The sequence below is a fragment of the Schistocerca serialis genome, chromosome 2 (assembly GCF_023864345.2).
Source record: "Schistocerca serialis cubense isolate TAMUIC-IGC-003099 chromosome 2, iqSchSeri2.2, whole genome shotgun sequence".
NCBI classification, from domain to species: Eukaryota; Metazoa; Arthropoda; class Insecta; order Orthoptera; family Acrididae; genus Schistocerca; species Schistocerca serialis.
In genome coordinates, this window is record NC_064639.1 from 165,875,362 (window position 1) to 165,889,903 (window position 14,542).

The 14,542-nt window shown below is 42.4% G+C and overlaps 1 protein-coding gene and 1 long non-coding RNA gene across 2 annotated transcripts in view; one reads left to right on the forward strand and one right to left on the reverse strand.

Moving 5' to 3' along the window:
* The window catches only part of LOC126456873 (dynein axonemal heavy chain 7-like), a 783,013-nt gene that overhangs the window by 548,512 nt on the left and 219,959 nt on the right, over positions 1 to 14,542 (reverse strand). The window contains 1 exon segment of the mRNA XM_050092694.1: positions 85 to 245. Within this exon segment, the coding sequence (XP_049948651.1) occupies positions 85 to 245 (161 nt within the window).
* The window catches only part of LOC126456874 (uncharacterized), a 392,629-nt gene that overhangs the window by 97,770 nt on the left and 280,317 nt on the right, over positions 1 to 14,542 (forward strand). The gene's annotated exons all lie outside the window — the stretch shown is intronic.

Here is a 14,542-nt window from a genome sequence, read left to right on the forward strand (position 1 = left end):
TGTGTGTCATTTCTCTCAAAGCTTACATCGCTAAAGTAGTTAATTCATCATGCATTTAACAGATTACATTCATTATTTTCATACCTGTTCAAGTTAGGAGAAATTGCAAATTGTCTGTAGCTAACAGCCAATACACCATCAGACCACTCATGGGAAACTGGGTCAAACTGACCATATAGCTGCCCAATTGTAATTGATTTAGGATTTATCACAATTATTTCTACTTTATGTTCATCCATTTCACCCTAGAACAAGAGGTACATAAAACTGAAAATTTTAAGCAGACCAATCAACAGAATATAAGGATCCAGGTTTTGAACCTCTGTCTGGACCAAAAAGCACAATATATTTTAATAAGTTATCAGCAACAGTACAAAATGTAGTCTCTAATAAAGCACATTTTGAGACTGGGAGTTGGCTTCTACTTCATTAACAAATTTCTTAGTAGAATTAATTATGCACAACTTACTAAGAATGTCACATGTGAGTTCTGTGTTGTATTCAAGCATGCGTGAGTCTGTACGTTTCAGATGTTCAACAGCATGCTTTTATAATTTGCACACTAGTAATATTCTAACTCTGCACATCTTAACCAAATAGAGAGAAAAACTTAAAAATTAATTTTGTCTACTACAGTATGTAGAGTTACATGCTGATCCCTCCTAAAAACAATGTATGAGTACAATACCTGTCCTTAGTATTACCCCGATCTTGAATGTGTTACTCACCTACTCTGACAAGACCATGACTTCCTAAAATCATGCCCTAAAATGAGTTTCATTCTGTCCAATTGACTTCCCACCACACCTAGAACAGTTTTTTTCATCCTCCCAATCTCTGCAATATCATTGTCAGACTCTATACCACTTCTGCACTTATTTACCTACCCTATGGCTCCCACCCCTGTGACCATCCCCACTGCAAGACTTGAAGTATGCACCTACCACCATCTGTACCAGCCCTGTGATGCAAAACATATACTATCAAATGGAGAGCCACCTGTAAAATGACATGTCATATACCAAATGTTATATAAGCACTGTTCGATCTTTTACATCACCATGACTACCACCAAATTATCAGTTAGAATGAATGGACATAGGCAGACGGTGTATAGTGGTAACACTCAAGAGCATGCACAACAACATAGCAGTTGTGATCACTATGCCTGTTTCATCGCAGCTGCCGTCTGAATTTTTCCCCCAGACACCGTTTGGCAGAACTCCACAGGTGAGACCTGGCCCTAATTTATGTTAATTTCTTCAGTCTCAGCATTTCTTCACAGTAAAGTTTCCTTTCTTCACCTTGTTTTAGTTTTCTACATCTTTCTTTTTGCCGGCCGTGGTGGCCGAGCGATTCTAGGCGCTTCAGTCTGGAACCGCGTGACCGCTACGGTCGCAGGTTCGAATCCTGCCTCGGGCATGGATGTGTGTGATGTTCTAGGGGACTGATGACCTGAGATGTTAAGTCCCATAGTGCTCAGAGCCATTTGAACCATCTTTCTTTTTCTGAAATTCTATTCTTCGCTGTCCCCCTCCCACCTCTATCACACACAATACACTTTTCCTTTCTTCTTATTAACTCATGCATGATGTTTTAGCAGTAATCTCTGACTTACATACTACCTGTCTTCCTCCTTTAAGCTCTTTAACATTTTCAAATCTTGTTCAGTGTCGTCTCCAACAATCAGTCTTTCCTTCCCATCACATCTGGTAAGTCTCCTCTGACCTGGGATTCTGGGCGACTTTTCCAAACTCTGCACCATTCCCTAAACTGCACCAGTCATTTTCCTTGACCCCTCTTCCTTCCCCTTCAACCCTTCTGCCAGAAGAAGAAGCCAATGGATCCGAAAGTTTACATAAATAATACTTTTTACAGGGGTGTTCTCCTGCTGCCGCTTAGTGAGTAGACTTTTTCAAAGTCTGCATCTTGCAAAAGACGCTTTAAGAAAAAACAAGATTACTAAATTCCTATGCACAAGTTCTCTGTCACACATCCACACTATATCAATGATAAGATGTGGGGCATAGAGCGCCATAAATATCGATATTTGTTCAGTGTATAAGTGTGCTATCTTTGAGGAGAGGGCTTTGGGAGGATGTTGGCCGCTAATTGCAGTTAGCCTCCGGACTTGTATCTGTGTAGAAGCGAAGTGCTAATACATCTGTATCTGAGAGAATTCTAGTTGTTTACCTACAACTATATCCTATTCCCTCACTGGTGACACCGTTTTTTGTGCAATACATGTCCGAGTTACCGCCCGAAGGTTATTTGTGCGCCTACCATGTTGGGTTTCTTCGCGATCGCGAGGGCCATTGTTCAGCTTCAGACAATGCCCTTTCAGCACTCACTGCCACCCGGATTTCAGCAACATCTCTCCAGCACTCCTACCATCGTAGTGGACATGCCGCAAGACTCTTCGGAATCTTTCAGCCCGAACATGCAGCGGAATTCATCGAGTGCCACCAGTTTCTTCCAACCACCAATGGTCGCGGACTCTGGCTTTGTTAACCTGGACCTTTTCATGTGTTCTCCATGGAGTGTTGTTCAGAACATTCCTACTCCTGTGTCGAATGCACAATTCAATACAGCTCGTGGCGTCGAGCGAAGTTTTGCTACTTTGGAAAATCCAGTAGTAAATTCAAACTCGAATCAGTTCCCTCCACGTGTGTATCCTTCCACGCTGGCTAGTCAACAGGTTCTCAATTCTCACCAAACAGCAAATATCACACTGAGTGTGCATCCTAGTGGACATGTGTGGGATCCTTGTGTTGCTTCTAATCAAGTCAACAATTCAGTGCTGGACAGTAATTACCCGGACATCTACAACCAGCCCCACCACTCACGGTCGTGTGAATACAGTGTGCATAACAGACATTTGCCGGCGTACTTAAGTACTTGTGACTTCTGTCCGAGCTACCACGCCAATGAGAATGCACATTTTGACTATGATCCCCTCCCCCTCCCCCCCGGCGTCAAGTGAATTTCACGATTTCCGCATTACGGGATGCCAATATTTCGAACTCGCTATCTTCTGCATGCTCTACTTCCGTCCAAAGAAATAGGTGCACCTCCGCAGTGACTGCAGTTCCGAATCTGTGAGACTTCAAACCCGGAATTCTGGTTTAACCTGGTTCAGCAAACATTCAATGTCTGTGTGTTGGATGATGACGCATGCTTCGCCTGCCTCATTAACCATATTCATGAGCGCGTCGATTTAATTCACGATCTGGTCAAAGCACCCCCCGCCCTCCCCCCCCCCCCAATTCACAGGGACATATTCCATACTACGCGGTGGGGGGGGAGGGGGGTGGTAAGTGGCATAAGAAGTGGCATATAGCGTCATAAATATCGATATTTGTTCAGTGTATAAGTGTGCTATCTTTGAGGAGAGGGTTTTGGGAGGATGTTGGCTGCTAACGGCAGTTAGACTCCGGACTTGTATCTGTGAAGAAGCGAAGTGCTAATAAATCTGTATCTGAGAGAATTCTAGTTGTTTACCTACAACTGTATCCTATTCCCTCAGATGTCTTCTGTATATCTGGAGTCTAAACTTTCTTGACAGCCTATGTGATGTAAGTTAATAACTACTACTTCAGTAAGGATCCTAGGATTCATCTCTATCGAGCATGATACATCCTCTGTGAAAATTGCTCCAACTACCTGAATTCTCTGTCTCTTTCATAGGACCATCTTCCCATAATCAGTGGCAGGAGTTTACCTATTCCCCTATCTTAACATCTATCAATTATGAGATATTCTAGTTTTAACTTGATTATAGGGAGACTATTCCTGCATACAGCAGTATCCATAGACTCACTCAACTGCCAGTTCTTCCATAAAACAGGAAAATATGGCTACACATTAGCATATGTCAGCTGAGCAATGTTTGTATTGGTGAACCATTCTCTGTTCTTGAACGTTTCTCCGATAATTTTTATTAGTGTAATTGTGACAACACTGTCTTAAATACAGTAATTATATTAAAAGGGTAGTTGTTACTCACCATATAGCCTGAGTCACAGATAGGCACATTGAAATGAATGCCAGAAAGTGAGTTTTTGTCCAACAAGGCTTTCATCAAAAATATAACACACACACACACACACACACACACATACACATCTACAGTCTTTTGCTGCTGAGGCCAGACTGCGAGCAGCAGTGCATGACGGGAGTCTTAACCAGGCGGTCGGAGTAAGGAGGGGGCTGGGGTGGGGAGGGGGGCAAATGGCAGGGTAGGAGCTGATTGTGGGAGTGGCGATGAGGTGGAGAGAGGGTAGGGCAGCTAGGTGCAGACATGAGGTAGGAGGTTAGTCAAAGATTGGAGGGTGGGGGGGGGGGGGGGGGGTAATGGTAAAGGAGGGAAGTAAAAAGGCTGAGGGTGTGATGGTGGAAGAGATGACTATGTAGTGCTGGAATGGGAACAGGGAAGGAGCTAGATGAGTAAGGACAATGACTAACAAAGATTGAGGCCAGGAGGGCTACAGGAACGTTGGATATATTCCAAGGAGAGTTCCTATCTCTGGAATTCAGAAAAGCTAGATTTGGTAGGAAGGATCCAGATGTCAGAGGCTGTGAAACAGTCACTGAAATGAAGAATATTGTATTGAGGGGCATGCTCAGCTATAGGGTGGTTCAGCTGTTTCTTGGCCATTATTTGTCTATGGTCATTCATGTGGACAGACAGCTTGTTGGTAGTCATGCCCACGCAGAATGCAACACAGCGGTTGCGTAGCGATTCAATAATTTCTGTGTAAATTCTAGAACCACTCAGCCTTCTACAGGTGTGTACAATATCAAATATAATGATGTAAGACAGGTAATGTACTTTGAAAGAGAGTGTAGATAAGCATAATGAATTAATGCCAATCATTCAATCGCAAATTACAGGTGTTAATTCCCAGGTAGATAATGCAGAAAGGAATTTCAAAGCGAAAATAGCTACCTCTTATATTATAAATGTAATTAGTTTGGAGGAACATTTTGGAAAAATATAGAAGGAAATGTTACTGAGAGAATAACATCTGGGAATGTATCGCCTATTCCTTCTTCCAGTAGTAGACAACATTCCAGAGTAGACAACATTCCATTAGAACTACTGACAGCCTTGGGAGAGCCAATCCTGACAAAACTCTACCATCTGGTGAGCAAGATGTATGAGACAGGCGAAATACCCTCAGACTTCAAGAAGAATATAATAATTCCAATCCCAAAGAAAGCAGGTGTTGACAGATGTGAAAATTACTGAACTATCAGTTTAATAAGTCACAGCTACAAAATACTAATGCGAATTCTTTACAGACAAATGGAAAAACTGGTAGAAGCCGACCTCGGGGAAGATCATTTTGGATACCATAGAAATGCTGGAACACGTGAGGCAATACTGACCCTACGTCTTATCTTAGAAGAAAGATTAAGGAAAGGCAAACCTACGTTTCTAGCATTTGTAGACTTAGAGAAAGCTTTTGACAATGTTGATTGGAATACTCTCTTTCAATTTATGAAGGTGGCAGGGGTAAAATACAGGGAGCGAAAGGCTATTTACAATTTTTACAGAAACCAGATGGCAGTTATAGGGGTCGAGGGGTATGAAAGGGAAACAGTGGTTGGGAAGGGAGTGAGACAGGGTTGTAGCCTGTCCCCAATGTTATTCAATCTGTATATTGAGCAAGCATTGAAGGAAACTAAAGAAATATTTGGAGTAGGTATTAAAATCCATGGAGAAGAAATAAAAACTTTGAGGTTCGCAGATGACATTGTAATTCTGTCAGAGACAGCAAAGGACTTGGAAGAGCAGTTGAATGGAATGGATAGTGTCTTGAAAGGAGGGTATAAGATGAACATTAACAAAAGCAAAACGAGGATAATGGAATGTTGTCGAATTAAGTCGGGTGATGCTGAGGGAATTAGATTAGGAAATGAGACACTTAAAGTAGTAAAGGAGTTTTGCTATTTGGGGAGCAAAATAACTCATGATGGTCAAAGTAGAGAGGATATAAAACGTAGACTGGCAATGGCAAGGAAAGCATTTCTGAAGAAGAGAAATTTGTTAACATCGAGTATAGATTTAAGTGTCAGGAAGTCGTTTCTGAAAGTATTTGTATGGAGTGTAGCCATGTATGGAAGTGAAACATGGACGATATTCATATCAGCGCACACTCCGCTGCAGAGTGAAAATCTCATTCTGGACGACAAATAGTTTAGACAAGAAGAGAATAGAAGCTTTTGAAATGTGGTGCTACAGAAGAATGCTGAAGATTAGATGGATAGATCATATAACTAATGAGGAGGTATTGAATAGAATGGGGGAGAAGAGGAGTTTGTGGCACAACTTGACCAGAAGAAGGGACCGGTTGGTAGGACAGGTTATGAGGCATCAAGGGATCACCAATTTAGTACTGGAGGGCAGCGTGGAGGGTAAAAATCATAGAAGGAGACCAAGAGATGAATACACTAAGCAGATTCAGAAGGATGTGGGCTGCAATAGGTACTGGGAGATGAAGAAGCTTGCACAGGATAGAGTAGCAGGAGAGCTGCATCAAACCAGTCTCAGGACTGAAGACCACAACAACAACAACAACATTCCTTCTTCCAAACTTAATAATACCAGGAAGGCTATGGATGATATGTGGAGAGAAATTAAGCTTATCTAAGACAAAGTAGAAAAAAGGGTAACTTCACTTAATGTTGTGTTAACTAGTGAAGTGGTGACTGATTTGCAATGGGGAGCTAATTCAGGGTTATCTAGACAATTCCCTAAACTTAAGCCAGATGGAGATGTACATCTGACCCATTTTTTAAAAAAGATTTAACCAAGCTTTGCCAAAAAATTTGCTGTGTGGTACATTCTAGGGGAAGCCTCAGAATAGGGAACAGTAAATATTGAGAATTCTTCCTCTTGGAAAGACTTCCAAAAAAATTTAAAGAGAAGTACCGGTCTGCCAGTGCCCAAGAAAAGTTAATATCAGATCTGATCGATGCTAACGGGGGGAGGGGGGGGGGGTGCAATGTAAAGGATGTAAGATTGTATATCCCCCAAGAACGTTAACATTCCAAGTTAACGGGCGGAGTAACGACAGTCGGATCCCAAGTTGTTTTCGGTGTTTCTTCCAAAATAGTTTTCTTGCACTGAATTCCTTCAAAACCTTAAACTATTCTGTCATCTATCCCCCAGGGACATTAACATTCTAAGTTAATGGGTGGAGTAACGACAGTAGGATCCCAAATTGGTTTTGGTGTTTTTTCCAGATAGTTTCCTGCACCAAATTCCTTTAAAATCTAGAACTATTCTGTAATCTTACTGCTTAGAAAACTGGATATGACTATCAAATAGAGAACAACGTAAGAGGATCACAGAAAAAAGTGATACCTAGATGAAATAAACTAAATAGTTATATTTGTGGAAAATGTAATAAGATGTGACTAGCTGAATGACTGTTATACAATAGTGTATAGATTTTCTATTTTGTGTAAAGTATTTTATACGTTCTAATGATATCAATATAATAGAAGGAAACATTCCACGTGGGAAAAATTATATATAAAATCAAAGATGAGGTGACTTACCGAACGAAAGCGCTGGCAGGTCGATAGACACACAAACAAACACAAACATACACACAAAATTCAAGCTTTCGCAACAAACTGTTGCCTCATCAGGAAAGAGGGAAGGAGAGGGGAAGACGAAAGGAAGTGGGTTTTAAGGGAGAGGGTAAGGAGTCATTCCAATCCCGGGAGCGGAAAGACTTACCTTAGGGGGAAAAAAGGACAGGTATACACTCGCACACACGCACATATCCACTTCTCATGTATTTTATACATTTTATGAGATGTGATATAGATGGGAGTGTTTGTATAAATTTTGAAGGGGGTGGATATTGTACTAAAAGCATGATTTACAAGAACAGATAAATCATGACTAACACAAAACACCTTTCAAACAACCCTCACAAACAAGTGTGCCTGATCTTTTATCATTTGCGATTTTCATAGGATTGCTAGGATTTCCTTCAGGGACCTCAAAGAGTGAAGATGAGACAAGTCCATTCGGTAGGAGACAATTTAACACCAAACCTCCTCCGGTGTCTCACTCAAGTATCTGAGGGGTAGGGATCCAAGGGAAGGGGGGTGGGAAGGGTTTCCTGTCTTTGGGGAGGGATCCAAGGGAAGGGGGGTGGGAAGGGTTTCCTGTCTTTGGGGCTATCTTCTTTCTCTTCTTTGATCCTAGCATCCATATCTATTTTTTCCTATCTTATTTCTCATTTGAGGACCTGTCTATTTTTCCCTCTTTACATATTCACAAACTTCTATCGCTGAAGTCATTCCCTATTTCTGTGGTTACTAAAAACCTAAATCTTATCTTTACATAAGAAGGCCGAAGAGTCAGACTACATGAACACACATCCACATATACACAAATGTACACTTCTACAGAAACATTAAATCACATAAGAGGAAGCCTGTTACGATGTGAGAACCGCCAGGTGTTGTAGGGAAAATGTGTGTACATATGGAAATATGTGCACATACATAGGAAGCTATGACAGTTCTACATCGAATATACTTAAGAAGAGGTGTACATACATAAAGAATAACTATAAAGTAGCAATGAGTAAATAAGAGATAGGCGTGAGCAAAGAAAGAAAACAAAAGTAGGAGTAGAATTAGTCAGGTTGATCATTAAGAAATGTCAGCATAATGAGTACTCTGCTGAAATGAAGAATAGTGGATGTAAATAGTATATGCAGACATAATATCTATTGAAAATATAGAAGTCGATAAGTAGTGGAGGAGTCTAGGGAGTAAATGATAAATTAAAGAATGAATGCAAAGTTTAAGACAGATTTATAGCTTTACCAGAAGATACTTAACTATGATATACATTGAAATACATACTAGGGTAATGAATCACGAGGCCTACTCAGAAAGGATAAGGGGGTCATCCGGCATTCACTAAGTACAAAGGGCAGGTGTACCTACGTGGAGATAGGATGATCTGCGGCCTAAAAAATGGAGATGCTTTGTAAGGGGCGTACCTACCAGAATGGAAAGAGGGATGCTTTCTTAAGGTCAACCCACAAGCAAGGAATAGGTGCTGATCCTACGAGAAGGAAACAGTATCGTGTCAACAGTCACAAATTTTATCAAGATTATTCTGGGAAGTGTGAATTATATGAACAACTAGCATTATTATGTTTTGTGGAACTAAATGAAAGTCAAATGAACACTTTCATTTCGTCCAAGCTATGAATAATGAAAATAGTACATATTAGGAAGAAGGTAGTACAGAAGATAAGAATAGAAAATAATTTACTCATGTGTCATAAACACCTAAAGTTTAAGATTGGGAAGAAGGAAAAAATATTAGTAAAGCTGACTAAAACCATGAGTAAATGCTCATGTCTTAATAACAAAGTAAAACAAGAAAAGAGCAGAGAAACAGTAAGTGAAAGATTGTTCAAGAGACAACAGAGAATTGGTATGGAAAGGAAAGATATGTATATAAACTTATGTAAGAAATGTATACTGTTAAGATATGAAATGTTATTATGACTGATTTATTTGCATAATGATTATCTATAAAATATCGCGTGTTTGATCTGAGGCAGGCATATGTTGTGATTAGAGAATTTCTGTGTAAATTTAGAACCACTCAGCCTTCTACCGTCTCAAACACACAATATTCTGCATATGAGTGTGCAATGGTAGAATCCTACCTACTGCGCATCACATGTTTGTGTGTGCAGGTTTAAAATCAGTTGCGTGGAGAAAGTAGACGCAATGGTCCGACAGCACCAACAAGTACCTGTTGGGCAATCTATAGACGTTTTAGTGATTGTGTAAGGAAGAACCATGGAGTTTATATTCAGCTCTGTGCTTATTGTGTCACTGACTATTGTTATTAAAACAAGAACAATTGATAAAATACTCATGTAGACTCTTGAAGCAACCTTGTTAGAGGCAAGACTCATTTATGATTCCTGTTAAGAAAGGTCATGGTATCCAAGCCAACTTAAGTGTAACTCAATTTGTTTCTAACATCAAACTGTATGACAGACTTGCAGGAAGTTACATATTCATGCCATTTTTATTGTGGATGGAGGTCAAATACATGGTTAGTCAATGTTTTTATGTCTGCCTATTTCATAAGTAGAAAGAGTCTAAAAATTCCTGTAACTAGTGTAATTTGACCCAGAAGAAGTCAAGAGGGTTTCCAGCAGCAGGTTACTCAGTAAAGAAAAGTGGATATGAATTCCAAGTAAGTCATCTTGTAAAGAAGTCGTAAAGAAGTCAATAGGGTTTCCAGCAGCCAGCTATACAGTAAAGAAGAGTGGCTGCAAATTCCAAGTAAGTCATCTCGTAAAAAAGTGGAAGGTAGTTTGGGGGAATAAGCCGACATACCCCAGATCCACACTCACACTTTATGTCATCAGAATGTTAGAGTCGCAGCTTAGTTTATAGATCACATGACTGGTTTCACACATAGCCCTGCCTTCGATGGGATACGTGATGCTTTTGACCAGAATTGAGTAGAGGCTGGTGAGAGGATGCATGGGACAGGTTTTGCATCTAGGTCTATTACAGGGTTATGAGCCATGATGCAAGTGGTTGGGAGCTGGGGTTGTGTAGGGATGGATGAAGATACTGTGCAGGTTCAGTGGGTGGCAGAATACCACTGTGGGAGGGATGGGAAGGATAGTGGGTAGGACATTCCTCATTTCAGGGAAGACATAGTCGAAACCCTGGTGGAGAATGTGATTCAGTTGTTCCAGTCCTAGTGGTACTGAGTCACAAGGGGTATGCTCCTCTGTGGCCGGACAGTGGGACTTAGGGAGGTGGTGGGTAACTGGAGAGATAAGGCACAGTTGATCTGTTTCTGTACAACATTGGGAGGGTAATTATGACCTGTCAAGTCTCAGTGAGACCCTTGGTATGGTTCTAACTGCTCGTCACTACAGATGTGACAATCACAGGTGGTTAATCTGGAAGGAAGGGACTTCTTGGTACTGAGTTGGTGGCAATGGTTGAATTGGAAGTATTGCAGGTGGTTGGTTGGTTTGATATGTGTGTAGATACTGATGTAACCATTTTTGATATGAAGGTCAATGTCGAGGGAGTTGGCTTGTTGGTTGAGTAGGACCAGGTGAGGTGAATGGGGTAGAAGGTGTTGAGGTTCTGGAGGAATGTGGATAGAGTGTCCGTACCCTCAATCCAGATCACAAAGATAGGTTGGGAATGGCTAATGCCAACTAGAACAATAATATTCTCAATAATTAGAAATATAGAACACTGTATTAGAAAGACTGAGGCTACTAGTCATAAAAATAACAAAATAATTTTAACAAAAAAAAAAAAAATCATATAAATGGTGCCAAAAGATGCAGAAAAAAAAGAAGGAAAATTAGGGTTTAATGTCCCATTGACATCAAGGTCATAATAGATGAGGCAATGGCCTTGCCGCAGTGGCTACACTGGTTCCCGTGAGAGCACCCAAGTTAAGCGCTGTCGGGCGTGGCCGGCACTTGGATGGGTGACCATCCAGCCGCCATGCGCTGTTGCCATTTTTCGGGGTGTACTCAGCCTCGTGATGCCAATTGAGGAGCTACTCAACCAAACAGTAGCGGCTCCGGTCAAAGGAAACCATCATAACGACCGGGAGAGCGGTGTGCTGACCACACGCCCCTCCTATTCGCATCCTCTCCTGAGGATGACACAGCGGTCGGATGGCCCCGATGGGCCACTTGTGGCCTGAAGACAGAGTGCTTTCATTATAGATGACCAAAAGATATATCTACATCTACACCTATGTATAAATGTACTCTCTGCAAACCACTTTAAAGTGTATGGGAGAAGGTACTTCCCAGTGTACCAGTTATTAGTACTGCTTCCTGCTCCATATGGAGTGCAGCAAGAATGACTGCTTAAATGCCTCTGCACACACTGTAGTTAATCTACTCTAGTCCTCAGTATCTGTATATGAGTGATACATAGGGGTCATATTATACACTTATATTCGTCATTTAAAGTTGGTTCTTGAAATTTTGCATGTAGGCTTACTTGGCTCAGTTTGCATCTATCTTGAAGCATATGCCAGTTCAGTTTGTTTTGCATCTGCATGACACTCTCCCATTATCAAATGTATAACCTTCCATGGCGTCTTTGCCTGTATAAGATGAATACCGCTGTTAGTTCTGGGTACGGATCCAACACACTTCAGCAATATACTAGGCTGTGTCACAGGAGTGTTTTATAAGCAATCTCCTTTGTAGACTGCATTTCCCAGAATTCTACCAACAACAAAGGCTACCACTTACTTTACCAACAACACAGCCTATGTGATAAATCCACTTCAAATTTCTACAAACTGTTACACAAGGATTTGTAGATTTGAACAATTCCAACTGTAATTCATTGATAATTGTAGCCACAGGATATTAAGTTCTTCACTTTGTGGAGTGTAAAAATTCAGTATTTCTGAACATTTAAAGCAAGATGCCAATCTTAGCACCAGCTTGAAATCTTATCCAGTTCTGACTGAATATTTGCACAGCTTTTTCCAGACAGTACTTCATGGCAGATAACTCCATCATCTGCAAGAAGTCAGAGGTTACAAATAACATTGTCTGCAGTGTCATGCCACCAAGAATAACTCCACAAGTAGGATAGGAGCTGAAAAGTTTGTGGGACAAATATTGCATGGGACAACAAGGGTCATAATATGACATTGATTTTTTGTTCCTAGGTGGGGTCGCTTCAGAGATGTGAAGGTCAACCCTTTTTTTTTTAATTACTTATTTTCTGATAGCGGCTATCTAGATTAATCCAATCATGTGTAACAGTAAAATCACAAAGGTGGCATGAACATTCATTTACAGAAGGTGTTTGAAGTGATGACCATTGGTATTAATACAGTGCTGCAATCTTCTTATCATGGATTGAATGGTATTCCTTGTCACATTGGCACTTATCAAAGCACATGCTCTAACAACTCTCTCTTGCATATCTTCAGGTGTGGTTGCAGTGTGTTTATAAACAATGTCTTTTAGAAATCCCCAAAAGAAAAAATTTAGAGGCTTCAAGTCTGGCAAACAAGCCGGCCATGACACATCTCCTCTGTGTCTAATCCAACTACACTCCTGGAAATTGAAATAAGAACACCGTGAATTCATTGTCCCAGGAAGGGGAAACTTTATTGACACATTCCTGGGGTCAGATACATCACATGATCACACTGACAGAACCACAGGCACATAGACACAGGCAACAGAGCATGCACAATGTCGCCACTAGTACAGTGTATATCCACCTTTCGCAGCAATGCAGGCTGCTATTCTCCCATGGAGACGATCGTAGAGATGCTGGATGTAGTCCTGTGGAACGGCTTGCCATGCCATTTCCACCTGGCGCCTCAGTTGGACCAGCGTTCGTGCTGGACGTGCAGACCGCGTGAGACGACGCTTCATCCAGTCCCAAACATGCTCAATGGGGGACAGATCCGGAGATCTTGCTGGCCAGGGTAGTTGACTTACACCTTCTAGAGCACGTTGGGTGGCACGGGATACATGCGGACGTGCATTGTCCTGTTGGAACAGCAAGTTCCCTTGCCGGTCTAGGAATGGTAGAACGATGGGTTCGATGACGGTTTGAATGTACCGTGCACTATTCAGTGTCCCCTCGACGATCACCAGTGGTGTACAGCCAGTGTCGGAGATCGCTCCCCACACCATGATGCCGGGTGTTGGCCCTGTGTGCCTCGGTCATACGCAGTCCTGATTGTGGCGCTCACCTGCACGGCGCCAAACACGCATACGACCATCATTGGCACCAAGGCAGAAGCGACTCTCATCGCTGAAGACGACACGTCTCCATTCGTCCCTCCATTCACGCCTGTCGCGACACCACTGGAGGCGGGCTGCACGATGTTGGGGCGTGAGCGGAAGACGGCCTAACGGTGTGCGGGACCGTAGCCCAGCTTCATGGAGACGGTTACGAATGGTCCTCGCTGATACCCCAGGAGCAACAGTGTCCCTAATTTGCTGGGAAGTGGCGGTGCGGTCCCCTACGGCACTGCGTAGGATCCTACGGTCTTGGCGTGCATCCGTGCGTCGCTGCGGTCCGGTCCCAGGTCGACGGGCACGTGCACCTTCCGCCGACCACTGGCGACAACATCGATGTACTGTGGAGACCTCACGCCCCACGTGTTGAGCAATTCGGCGGTACGTCCACCCGGCCTCCCGCATGCCCACTATATGCCCTCGCTCAAAGTCCGTCAACTGCACATACGGTTCACGTCCACGCTGTCGCGGCATGCTACCAGTGTTAAAGACTGCGATGGAGCTCCGTATGCCACGGCAAACTGGCTGACACTGATGGCGGCGGTGCACAAATGCTGCGCAACTAGCGCCATTCGCCGGCCAACACCACGGTTCCTGGTGTGTCCGCTGTGCCGTGCGTGTGATCATTGCTTGTACAGCCCTCTCGCAGTGTCCGGAGCAAGTATGGTGGGTCTGACACACCGGTGTCAATGTGTTCTTTTTTC